The sequence below is a fragment of the Agelaius tricolor genome, unplaced genomic scaffold, assembly GCF_023055355.1.
Source record: "Agelaius tricolor isolate 1412-34295 unplaced genomic scaffold, bAgeTri1.0.p SCAF_37, whole genome shotgun sequence".
Lineage (NCBI taxonomy): Eukaryota > Metazoa > Chordata > Aves > Passeriformes > Icteridae > Agelaius > Agelaius tricolor.
This window is the reverse complement of record NW_027269297.1, coordinates 1,853,214-1,866,075: the sequence shown is the minus strand read 5'-3', so window position 1 is coordinate 1,866,075 and position 12,862 is coordinate 1,853,214. Positions and strand designations below refer to the sequence as shown.

Sequence of the window (12,862 nt, the reverse complement as noted above, 5' to 3'; positions counted from 1 at the left end):
CATGAGGAAAACCTGCCTCGCTCAATTATCACTCAGGTTTTCCTTCAACTGCTTTGCCCCATAGAACTTGGTAAAAAAAGAGAAAAATTGTCCTGTCCCTTCAGCCTCTTGACATTTCTGTCCAACACCTTGGAGAGGAAAACCAGCAAGTGCCCTGGCGGAAAACAAATGAGGACTTGTGGTAGATAGAGGGCTGTGTGGGATTCATCCAAAGCTTTGCTTATCTAAAAGATAGGCCAGTTATCAAAACCTCTTCAGAGACTTTATGGCTGAGAATTCAAGGCCTAAAGAAAGGAGCTTTGAACTGAGGGGCTGCTGCAGGCTCCAGCAGGGATTTCCAAAGGCTGTCCCTGTCTCCCTGGGAAGGGAGGGGAATGAGTCTGCACTCCTACCCCTAAGCAACAGAAATAACCACTTCTTGGTATTTTGGAGAAATAAGCACCTTCTCCCAGCTCTCTGACTGCAACACAGACCTGTCTTAGGCAATCTCAGATCATTCTCCATTGCCACAACATGTTTCTGAGGCAGTTTGGTGCCATTAGAAGCTTAAGTGGCCACCCCAGCTGAGGAAATCCTGTTTATCCAGAAGAACTGATGCTCCTGCCATGATACTGCTCCTAACTACTGGCCTGTCCCCAGCTGGGTGTGTTTGTAGCTCTATAATTAGCCAGGGAGATAGAATGAATGGTGGGTGAGTAGGGAGGAAGGCAGGATACAATTCTGAGTGTTGCTTCATGCTTCTGGAAGCGGCTGAGCGCTCCAAGCACGCGGGTTCTCCCCAAAGCGCGGGTGAACTCACTTCCCCACCAGCCCTCAGTCACAGGCTCAGTGGCTGTAGCTGTTTGCCATGTGAGAGGAGCGTTTCCAGTCAGGGTTGGTTGGGATGGGAGCTTATTTTGGGGCTCAGAGCTTGGTTTCATAATCCTTCAGGGAGGCTTTCCAGGCGTCAATAAATTAAAAGCAGTGATGGTAGCAGCACATGTTGCCTATCCTGAGAGAACTGTTCTTGGCTTCAAGGGACGTGGGGCTTCCCACAACATACGGCATTCCCAGGGGATGTGCTGGTGGAGGGTGTTTGCTTTGCTATCCGACCTCACTTCATTAGCAAGTGTTACAAAAAACAGCGAACAAACCTTCCCTGCTCCACCGCCAGCTATTTGGCCTCTGGGTGGTCTGGCTCCTATTAAATCTTTGGTGATTATTTAGACTAATTACATTCATGTTTGCACAATCAGTAGCACGAGAGTAGGAAGCACAGCTGATTGCTGAGCGACTGAGCTCCGTGTGGTTTGGCAAGCGGGGCTCCCTCGCTCTGCTCCGCGGGCAGGCGGGGATGGATGCGGGATCCATGCGGGCTGGGCTTCCCCGGGAATCCCTGCTGGCTTTGGGCCATCCTGCTCCCACTGCTTCTGGCGAGGCAGCTCCCAGTTTGCACACGATGGAGAGAGCAGAGCATCTGCTGGGTTCAGCTGAGCTACGACTCGATGCACCACGGCTGCTGGTTTCACCGGGGGAAAGCTCAGTTTGTGGTGGGGTAGTTAACGAAAATTCGGAAGTGTTAACGAAAGTAAGAAGTAGTTAACGAAAATTTTAGAAGTGCATGTGCTGCATGGAGAGGAGGTTTCCTGCCAGCTTTGTCTTCCCAGGCCCTCTGGAGCAGTGCCCTAGGTGTGAACCCACATACCAGTGCTCAGAGCTAAAAGGGGGCTTGCTCTTGCTCCGTTATCTCAAACTGGTGACCTCAATGCTGAAAAACACTGGGAAGACCCTTCCAAGATGCATTTTTATCCCACAAGGGCCTTGTCAGGGAACAGAACAGTTGCTGGTGTTTGAGCTGGGAGGCTCTGGGGAGGCACAGGGCTGTGACACTCAGCACAGGCTGCCACACTTATCTCCCAGGCCACACTGCCCGCCAAGGCTCTGCCTGCAGCAGGGCCTCCTCAGCCCCAGTGAGCCTGTCTGGGAGATTTCGCAAACACTTCAGGGCTGAAATCTAACAACAGCCTGTTTCCCAACACTTTGCAGCCCTCCTCCCCTGCTTCCCCCTCCCTGGGCCCAATCCTGCCTGCCCTGGTGCTGCTGTGAGCCAACCCCAGGCTCGGGCAGAAGGCACAGCCAGGTCAGCCTGATACCAGACTCTGCGAGGGACAAGCTTGCAGCCTTTGCAGAGCTGTTTTCCATCCCTCCCTCTACCTGTCTGGGATTTCTGCTGTCAACATTCCCACCAGTTCCCTACAGACTGGCCTTTCTCAGCAGGGATCAGCCTTGGGATGTCACCAGCCTCTTCAGATAGGTGCATGTAGCGAGGAGTTATGACCTCTCACTCATTCCATGACCTGCATCCCAGTTCTGCATGGCTCTGTCGCATTGTGGCCCTTGTTCCCACAGTTGGGAGTGCAGCATCCAGCACAAATCCAGCCCTGTTTCTAGAGGCAGCTTGAGTTTATCCAAAGTCTCTTCACTCAGTGTGGGAGAGGATGCTCAGGGCTCCCATGCCTTGCTGGAGAAGGAAGTCTGAGGTCATGCACTGTGCAGCAATGGTGGTGAGTTGGTCGAGGTGTTTTGGATGCCCCATGAGTTACACCTGGGTGTCTGTGCCAGCCTCCTGCCCAACCTGTGAGCCCACACCTGCTGCCCTTGCTCCTCCAGGTTCAGAGCAGGATGTGTCATGTCCTGCACACTCCAGGTGACAGGAGTGATGGATTGTGTCTCTTTTCTCTTGATGATGGATAGTCTGTGGTCCAGTGTGCTTGTGGTGTGACTCACATTCCCCGGAGCATTGTTGATCCAGTGCCATGACTGTTCTGGATCATCTCCAAGAGCTGTGTGTGTAGGTGTGTGGAGCTGTGTTCTTCACTTATGTCTTTTTCAATCTACTTTAGCTGGTCTGAGAATACAGTATTTTGCATTACTTTATCAAATGTCCAAGACAGGCCCTAAGTTTAATTTTAGCTTTTTCTTCCTACCCTCCTAGACATTTTCTGGGTTTTCTACATGGGGAGATGGTCATAGGTGAAATGCAGGGCTTGGTGTTTTGAAGGAAGAGGAGCTGACTCCTTACTCCTGGCTCTACAATGGGTCTATCTGGAAATTTCAATGCAGGTCGTGTATTCTGGTAATGAGTTGGGCTTTCACAGACCTATTTAAAAAGAAAAGAGGTAGTTAATCTTGGAGTATGTATATCTGGGCTCCACACCTAAATGGGCTATCATTCAGTGAAAGGATCAGCATTTATTATTTCTAGCACATCCAGCAGCTCTATTTCATGGCTGTGTACTCCAGAGGCTGTCACTGTGTGAGCCCAAGGCAACAGACAGTTCTTCTTTTAAGGGTTTTCACAGTTTCCCTGAGCTGGGTACTTCAGACAGTCCCAGCAGATTCTGTGTGTGCATTAAATTCCCTAAATACCGATGGAAATCAGGTCCTTGGGGAACTCAAATGTGTATTTGTTGTAAATGTTGTTTAAAGTGGAAAACCCTATATGACTGCTAAGTTTTTGGAGAATTTTGTCATGTCTAATGTGACTGTGACTGTGCTTATTACCCATAGAAATCTCTGCCTTTTCACATAATAGAAAACTGATCTCTGGAGCTCACTGCCATAAGACAAAACAATTCATCTATCTGGACAATAGCACTGTAAAAATCAAATTGCATAAAAAGCCTCCATAAGGGACATAAAGTGAATAAGACTGATCTGATCAGGAAGAAACCCTTCTCCATCAGGCTACCCACTGCTGGGAACTGCTGCTGAGCCACAAAGCTGTCTGCTCTGGGGGCCACAGCTCTGCCTCAGAGAAAGCTTCTGCTCTTCTAGCCATGACCACTATTGGGAGACAATAAACAGCCAGACATTTCTTCTCTGGTTGCTCCATCTCCCCAGGAATTGGCTGTAATGCAGCAACAATCCACACTCGTACGTGCACCTTTTCAGGTCGCTCCAGGGCTGAGCACATCCTGTGAGAAAGCAAAGAGGAGAACAAGGGATTCACGAGGAGAAATGGGAGGAGAGAAATGAAGGAGGTAGAGCACTTCAGGCAACATCAAACTCATGCCAGTTTGGGTGTCTGAAGCTGCTGTTTCAGCAGAAAGTAGGTGAGGGGAATGTGAGCTGGTGGTTTGGAGACAGAGCCATGCAGGGCTTTCTCTCCTGGCTCTGATGTTCCTGCAGGTGAAATGGGAGCATGTTTGGGATCTCTGTGTCTGCAGCACATCCTGCTTAAGCCTGGACAGCAGCAGAGACAAAGTGCAGTGGGCTGTCACCACTAATTTCAGACACTTTACTGGAATGCCTGAATTGGGTGTGTGGCTGACCTGTGTTCAGTGCAGAGTGTGGATCCATCTTCCCTGTCTCTCCTCTGAATGAAGGGGCTACTTAATCTCCTTTGTCAGGTTGTTACAGGCAAACACAGGGAATCCAGGCCAGGGAGAGGAAAAATCTTGATCAAGACAAATGAAAGAATCAGGTTCCTAGGTCTTGCCTCCAACTAGTAGCTTCATTGTACATCAGGGAGGATTTTTTAAGTCAAAATCATTGCCAAATCCAGATTGAACTGAATGATTCAGGATAAAAAAAATGAAAACAGAGGAAAACTCCAGGCGTACTTAAATGTTTTGTTTGAGCATTTTCTAAGTGAAACAAGTTTTTGTTTCAAGACATAACTTTTGCTGTGAAATAGTCTTTTTTATTTGTTTGTCTTGAAGGGAAAGGTCAAACCTGAAATGTAGCAGATAATCTAAACCAAAATGTTTCCTTCTACACTGAACAGAAAAAACTAAATTTTTATTTTGCATGTATCTTTTCTTTTTCCTTTCCAGTATTTTAACTCAGTCATAAAACAATCCCTCCTCAGCCTCCTCCCCAAACCCCATTGTTTACAGACTTCTCTGTTTTCCTATCTAAGAATATTCATAACACTGTGATATGAGACAGTCCTGCTCGGGCTGGCTTCTGTTGGATCAAGTGACCCTTAAGCTCCTATTGTTTTCTGCAGTTTATAAACTTATTCAGTTGCCAGTTATTTGGATTCATTAGCTTCTAACTTTTTGGACTCTTTCTTCTCTTTGCATTCTCCACATTTTGTGCAATTGTAGATTCAGATTATTCACTGGTTATTTAGTTCATAAGTCACCAAGGCCATGGCTTGATGAAGAGTCATCACCCTATTCCACTCCACCTGGAGGGTCAGGTCTGCTGTGAATGGAATCAAAAGCAAGGGGAGGAGGCTCTCTAAGCCCTGATTTGGTGATGAACGTTGGCTATTTAGTGTCTCTGTCAGCATGTCCCTGCCTTAGGCTACCCAGTTGTGAAATTAAGCTCCACACCCCTCCTTCCCAAATTGTGTGTGTCAGGAGAAAGGCATCCTGGAGAGGCACAGGCAGGGACTCGTGAGGAAGGTCTAGCTGGAGATGACAGCACAACGCTGGGTCCACATTCCTAGATGGGCTGTGGGTGATGCATAGGGAACAGGCAGACTCAGGCATTGTAGCCTGGAGAAAAGTGTTTGTGAAAGGGAGAGTGAACGTGTGGCAGCAGAGCCAGGGGGAGCAGACAGAGCCTGTGCAGCCCTCGCTGGGAACACTGGAACAGGTTGTGGCACTGCCTTGGAAGGAGTGTAAAGGAGGGGAATGAGGTCATCTGTTCAGTCTGTGCAGATGGGAGAAATTCTTGGGAATTCACTTCAGGGCAAGTGAGACACTTGTCCCACTGCCTTTTCTGCAGGTAAATACTGTGATGCAAGAGGCCCAAATCAGCTTTCCCTGGGTAAGCATTGCAGGCTATTGTTTCTGCTCCTTCCCACGCTTCTCCAGAGGGGTCACAGAGAGATGACAGATGGTGAATGCAGCAGTCTCCCACTGCATTCCTCTGCTGTGCCTCAGTGCCTGTGAGCTGCATCTCCTGACCTCAGACATGAGAGGTGTTCCGAGAAGTCTCTGCTGGACTCCAGCTGCACTGATCTGTGAGACAGTGCTTGGTTCTGCTCCTGAGGAACTGAACCCAAGAACATTCATAGTTAAGTGCACAAATGGACTTAAATAAAGCAGCAGCACCCAAACCATAGGCCCTTAGGAACCTCCATGCAGCACCAGCTCAGCACTGTAATCACTGAAATCACTGTAAAAAATAACATAGCGAAGATTGCAGCTGATCTCTGAAGATTTCACCCCAGAGATCTTTCTTGTTCTCCAGGTTGCTGTAGGTGTGTTCCTTCCTTCATGCCTTTGTGTTTTTGGCTTCTTCCCCAGGTGACACCGTTTCCTATGTCCTGTGACCTACAAGGAGAGTGTGCTTGCCGGGACCCCAATGCCCAAGAGCACAACCAGAAAGACCTGCGTGGCTTCAGTCTTGGGTAAAGCCAAGTGACATGGAAAGGAGGACCACACTGCTCAAGGCAGGCTAGGAGAGACACCACATCCCTTTTGGTATCGTTTTTAACATTTAGCTGCTCAACTGGATGGCATTTCTGCACCAGGGACCCTTAGAATTCAACCAGTCTGCCTTTAATTTTTGTCCAAGGAGAACTCAAAGTAGGGGTTTATGTATTAATTATATCTTAAATAGTGATCATGAAAAAAAAACAACCAAGAATCAAGTCAAGATGACTTTCATGTATCAAAACAGCATGTTATGCCCACCTAATTTGAACAGTTCATATCTAGATTCAAGGCGAGAAACAAACTATTTATGTACACATATTTATAGAAATAAGTAGAGAAAGAGAGAGAGAAAGAGTGAGAGATTATGATCAACCCAAAAAACACTTTCCCCTCCCCAGCACTCACAACTCAGACCGTTGGTGGAAGAGGCTGAGCTCTTGGAGGACTCCAAGCTGAGCCTTTTCTGATGCTGAATGCCAAGGTATGGCATGCTCGGGGCACTGTGGCTGGGGTGGGATCTCCACAGGGCTGGGCCTCTTGGCAAGGGACTTGCCAGGCACCCAGCCAGCTCGAGATGTGGGATGCATCTGCTCCTCACAGGAACGCTGCTTCCAGCCAGGCAGCTCAGCAGACTGCAGTGGCCTTTCTGTACAGCTCCTCCTTCTCCCCCTGCCCTCAAAGAGCCAACAAAAAGCCCCCCTTGTAGCCTGCAGGGCTTCTGGGGTGTTTCTGTGTGGAGCTGGGCAGGTGGTCCCGTGGTGGAGTGATGGAGTGGGGAGTCTAAGGGCTGGGATTGAGGACCATGGATGATTGCTTCTGAGGAGCACAGAGAGGGGAACTCGCACCCGCACTTGTCATTTGAGCATGTCTGCTGCTGCTACTCCTGCTGCTATGTCCCATACAAATAGTTTCCTTACTGTGTCAGGACAGGGTGAAAAACAACCCCATGCAACCAAACAGTCTGCCTTAAAGCTTACCTACAACCTGCCTTTCAAACCCTCTGGTCTCTTCCTCAGCACTGGGGCAAGAAAACAGGACACCAGCCAGCCAAAGGAATCTGCTTTCTGGTCTCCATCCTGCCAAGTGGCTCTCCAGCCTCCTCCACCCCACTCTTAGGGTGAGCTGATTCTGACAACTGCTTCCTGCTCCTGTTGTCTTGGGAGAGGGGAAGAGGAGGAGGAGACACCTGCCATGAGGAAAGGCCCTTAGGAGACAGTATTAGAATTTTGGCCATATTTGTCAGTATTAAGCTGCCGGGCCAGTGGTTCGGACCCTTGGGATAGACCAGGAGCCTAGCTGTAATCTTCCAGAAAGAAGGGCATTAGCTGCAGCAGACCTCACACTTCCCTGTCATCCTCCTGCTTCAGCCCACAGGGCAACATGTGCCAGACCCTCAGTGATTCCCTTCCTTACAGGGTTCCTTACACTGAGTCACTGAGATACCCAGGGCATCCAATGCTGCTGCTGCTGCAGCCCATCCCAGGGAAATCCCAGAGGTCTTTCCAGTGTGGCTTGGGCATGTGCTCCAAGCTCCTGCTAAGAAGAACATACATCCAAAAGAGCATCCCTCCCAGTGTTAAGTTTGTTTGTTCCTTGGAACTGTCATGACTTGCACAATCTACTGGGTAAAGAGAAAAAGATTTTTTTCTAACTCCTGCTTTAGGCACAGGAGCAAGGCAGAAAGGTAAGGGCAGGGGTCATTTAGCTCATGTAAAAAGGTAGATGTAAAAATGATTTGGAGAACTAGAAATGGAAAAATTATAGAATAATAAGTGCAGGGAGCCAGGTTCTTGTTACCCACTGTTGGGGTTGTTTATATTGGAATGAACCAGAGAAGAGTCTCAAGAACAGAAGTAGAGGCCTGGAGAGGGGATTGTCACTAAGAGGGTGAGGAGATCTCTGTTGTGAAGCTCCAGCTATTCCTAGAGAAGGCCTGGCTGTGGGAGCTGTGTGGATGGCTCTGCCCCTCTGTGCAGGAGTGTCCTGGAAAGGGAGCTGCAGTGGGATCAGGGTTCCTGCCATGGAGTTAGACTGAACATCCCCCAGCATAGAGAGCAGCAGCATAAGCTTCCACTTTTGCCCTTCACCTTCTAACTGATATGGGAAGTAAATAACTGTGCAAAGGTTGCTGCTTCCTTCTGGTCCCTTTGCCCTCCCCTGTTTTGTTGGTAGTTTGTTCATGTGCCACCCAGCCTGTCAGAAGAGCTCACAACCTCAAAAGCCTGTCAGACTGACAACACTTCATGTCCTCAATGCCTGAGGCATCTTGGCATGATTTCCCCTCTCCATCCCACCTGGGTTTCATCCCAGCAGGGATCCTCAGTTCAGCTCCTGAGTGCATGCTGAAAATGCCCTTCCCAGTGCAGAGCTCAGCATGGAGGAGATTTCCCATCTGTTTTTTCCACTTGAACAATGCCCAGGAGAAACAGGTCTGTACAGACATTATTGCCACTTGCTGCTGTGGGCTCACAGGAGCTCAAGGGCAGCTGAGCCCCTCTGGCCAGCCAGGACCAGTCCCTGCTTGCTGAGCTGGAGACCTCAGCTCAAGGGAGAGAGGCTTCTCACCAGCACAGCCTCACTCCTCAGCTTCCCTCCTGCAGTCCTAGGGTGCCCCAACTCCCTTTCCCACCAGCAGGCTTTCCATGCTGCTATTTGATTTTTAACTTCTATGTTGGCACTGTCCATCTCCTTCAGTAGGGCTGATGGGATCAGGAGTGGAAAAAAAGTTCTTCTCTGAGTGATGTTTAATCCAATGGTTTGTTGGTTTGTTGGGGTTTTTTTTCCCATTGGGGCAAATCCCCTCTGCATTTTCAGGTGCTGCACCAAGCACCCAGAGAGATGCCAAGAGGGGAGCCGTGGGGAATGGACACATGCTCAGGTCTTGTCCCCTGTGCTTCCAACCTTGGGCAAGGCCAGCTGGATCCTCACATCATCTACCACTGTATGGGCCTCAAATGCCCATGGAGTCCTAGGAAAGACCCTCCCTGACTGTGGTGGCCAGTGGGGGGAAGGTGAGAGGGACACCAACCCCCACCTCCATCCACTGAGCCAGCAGCACAGGACAACACCAAACCAGAAGCTTGGGGGAAGAGAAGAGGGTGCTGATGCTGGTGAAATTTAGCTGCTCATAAAATCCAGTTCACATTAGTGCCAAGATCTTCTCTGTCATAGTGAGCCAGGGCTGCACCTTATGTGGGGCCACCAGGCTGTGGGGGATGTCCATGGCCAGCAGGAGGGAAAGCTGGAGCAGAAAGCGGTGAATGGTGCACGGTGGGGTGGGAAACTCCAATCAGCTGCTACCCCTCTCCCTCCCCACCATCTTGCAGACAGGGCTGAGCTGGTGTCCTCCTGCTTTTCTTGCATCTTCCGCTGTCACCCCTAGGCTGAGAAAGGAGGATGGCACCAGAGGATTCTTGGAATCGGGTTCCAGCTACCTCCCTTCTAGTTTCAGTTTCACTTGGTTGTAACTGTCGGTTTGTTTTAGGTTTTACCTGTGTCTAAGAGAAAAAAAAAAAAAAAAAAGAAGAAAAAAAAGGGAAAAAAAAAAGACAGAGAGAAAAAAAAGAAAGCCCCATAGCCAACAAAAGATTTTGCTACAAGTGATTCAAGTGGGGCGAAAAAAATAATGTGTGAGGCTTTACAGAGAGGAATAGGAGAGAAAAAAAGAAAACAACAAAACCCATAAAAAATGGAGAAAAGAAAAAAGAAAAGAAAACCCACATAATCCAAATCCAAGAAGAGCAAAGCCTATTTTTGTGTGTTTGAAAGGAAAACACCGATTCTGCCAGCTGAGTAGAGAGCTAGATACTAAGTGTAGATTTCCCTAGAAGTACCATGAGGTTTTATAACATTGTCTGGTTTTGTTTTCCTCGTGTGTTGTGATAAGTCCAGGAACTAAGGCTAAGGGGTTATCCCCTGGTATATTGTTGTTTGTGGGGGGAGGGAGGGGGTGGAGTTTGTTATTTTTTTTTTCCAGATTATTTTTTTAAGTGTGTATTTGTGCTTATTTTTACGTTATCCAACTGTACATACGCATTTAATCAGTATTTCACTGTGCTCTAATTACTGCACTCAGAAGCACTGCACAGTCTGAATCCCGGAGAGCTGAGAGAGACTGGGAGTGAAGGGGGAAGGAGAAAGCTGCTACCTGAGCAGACAGGTGATTCCCATTTTGGGGAAGCGGGGTGCTGACCCCCTCTTCCCACACTCCAGCCCGTTTTGCCCATTCGAGGCTGAGCTAAAGCACAGGAAGGGATGGGGTGAAATCAGTCAAGGCTGGGATGCCCAGAGGGGTTTCAGAGCTGGAAGTCTGGCCTTTGAACTATTTTGGATGCCATGGAAACTCCCAGCCTTTCAGCAGCATCTTGCCCAATCCCTGGAGGCCCCAGTGAGAGTTGATGGGCATGTTCATATCACTGGGAGAGGACCACATGCCTTGCAGAGATATGCTCTAGGTACCTCGAGATGTCTTTATGGTTGTGGGCCCCATTTTGGTCTCAGTGGTGCAGCTGAGCTGATCTGTTTTAGATTTTTTCCATGTTACCCCATCCTCTGGGGAGGGCCATCTCCCTGTTGAGGGTGCAGCAGCGCTTCTGCCTCCGGGTGACCTTATATGCTGGGCATACTGAAGCCCCAAGAACAGTCCCATTTCCCTGGAGGACCTTGACCACTGAGTTCAGTGGGAGCATGAGCAGAACATCAGCAGGAGCAGGTCCAGGTGGCCCAAGAGGTATTTCCTTGGAGCTAAGGTCAATTTGGGCAATAGGGATTTGGTGTTGGGCTGTTCCTGCCACCTGGGGGGTTCAAACCCCCCTGTTCCTTTTAGCAGGAGCAAAGCGAGGCTTAATGTTTTGTTTCTGTCTTTGTTTGGCAAACTGAGTTTTCCCCTTTTCACCGGATCTACACATCCAAGATTCATTGAGAGTGAGAATCACTTCCTCTGAGGCCACACTCAAGAGCTTGGGTTGGCTTCAGGTGTTCAGTGAGGAGTCTTGGTGCTACTCATTGGTAGTTTTAGTCCTGTTGGGTCGAGATGCGGAGCTAACGAGTCCAAGTTTTCTTTGGTTCCCATTCTGGCTTAGTTTTTAGTCTTTTGTTTTTTCCTTCTTTTGGTGAGGCCACATTCAACCACCAAGTTTCCATCTTCTGAGTGCAAAGAACCAGGGCTTTAACAAAACATTTCACCAGCAATTCAAGAGGGAATTGGAACCATTGTGGAGTTTGCATTGTACGGCCTCTGTAATTACGTACCTGTCTGCAGATGAGAGGCTGAATTTTGCTCCCATCAAGTCAACACAGGTTTTTGTTGTTGTTGACTTCACTGGGAGCAGGATTGAGCCATACTATATATATAAATATATATATAAATATATATGTGATATATATATAATATTATATGTGTAATATTATATATATATCAGTGTAATATTTACAAATAAAACTGTGATCTCGTCTAGAGAAAAATGTATTCATATTACCAACTGCTCTTCCATATTTATGTATCATATTGTATCTTTTTATTATAATTATTATGATTATTATGGTTATTATTATTATTATTATTATTATTATTATTATTATTATTATGGAATCTTTCTTGGCACCTTTTGGAAGCCATGTCAACCAATACTCCAATGAAGTGCTGAGGATCTATTTTCACAAGAATTCTACTGGTCTACTGTATAAAAGAGAAAAGAAAAAAAAAAAAAAGAAACAAGCAAAATACAGTTCAACCCTTAATTCTGTACCTCACGCCTGTACGTTTGCTGCTCCAATTTTGGGTTTTATTTTGCGTTCGTTTGTTTTTAACGGATCTAATTTAAGTCTCCAAGCAATATATAAAGATGTAAATAGTAAAGCTTATTTATTAAGATTTTCATCTTTTTTAATTTATATTTACACAGTTGTTCATCTAATTTATTTTTTTTTCAATACAGTTTTTAACAGTTGTCCTTTTTTGGTTCATGATGTTTTTTAAATCATTTTCACAGAATTTCTTTATACAGCTTTTTCTCTTTCTTTGAATAAGCAACAATTTCCTCTGGTCTTTCAAAAATAGGTCATGTTTCACTCAAAAAAAAAAAAAAGTTATGTCAGATTCATCAGAAATATTTTGCCATTGTTGATTCCTATACCCTAAAGTTCTATATTATATAAATATATAATACCTTGTATGCTTAAATATTTAACTGTGTGATTTTGTATATATCTTCATACACATGCTCACACACATATGAGGGTTAATGTCCCCAGATGTTGGGAGAACAGAGAATCAGAAACACAAACAATATAAGCTTGTATTAAAGAGTTCTGAACTGGACCCCTCGCTCTTGCCACGTCTCCTTTGCTTTCGGTCGAGCCAGTCCTGAGCAACAGCCATGGGGGCTCCTGGTGTGGGCACTGAGTGGCTGTGGGGTCCCACATCTGGCTGCACAGCTGCTCAGCATCCTGCTCCAGCTCTTGGCTTTTGGGGCAGGGGGATGAAA

At 47.2% G+C, this 12,862-nt stretch overlaps 1 protein-coding gene across 1 annotated transcript in view; it reads left to right on the top strand.

Annotated features, from left to right (window-relative positions):
• PAPPA (pappalysin 1) overlaps positions 1–12,558 on the top strand; it is a 181,294-nt gene extending 168,736 nt beyond the window's left edge. The window contains exon 22 of the mRNA XM_071453626.1: positions 6,246–12,558. Within this exon, the coding sequence (XP_071309727.1) occupies positions 6,246–6,353 (108 nt within the window). The 3' untranslated portion in view covers positions 6,354–12,558. The remainder of the gene's footprint in view (positions 1–6,245) is intronic.
• Positions 12,559–12,862: the final 304 nt, after the last annotated feature.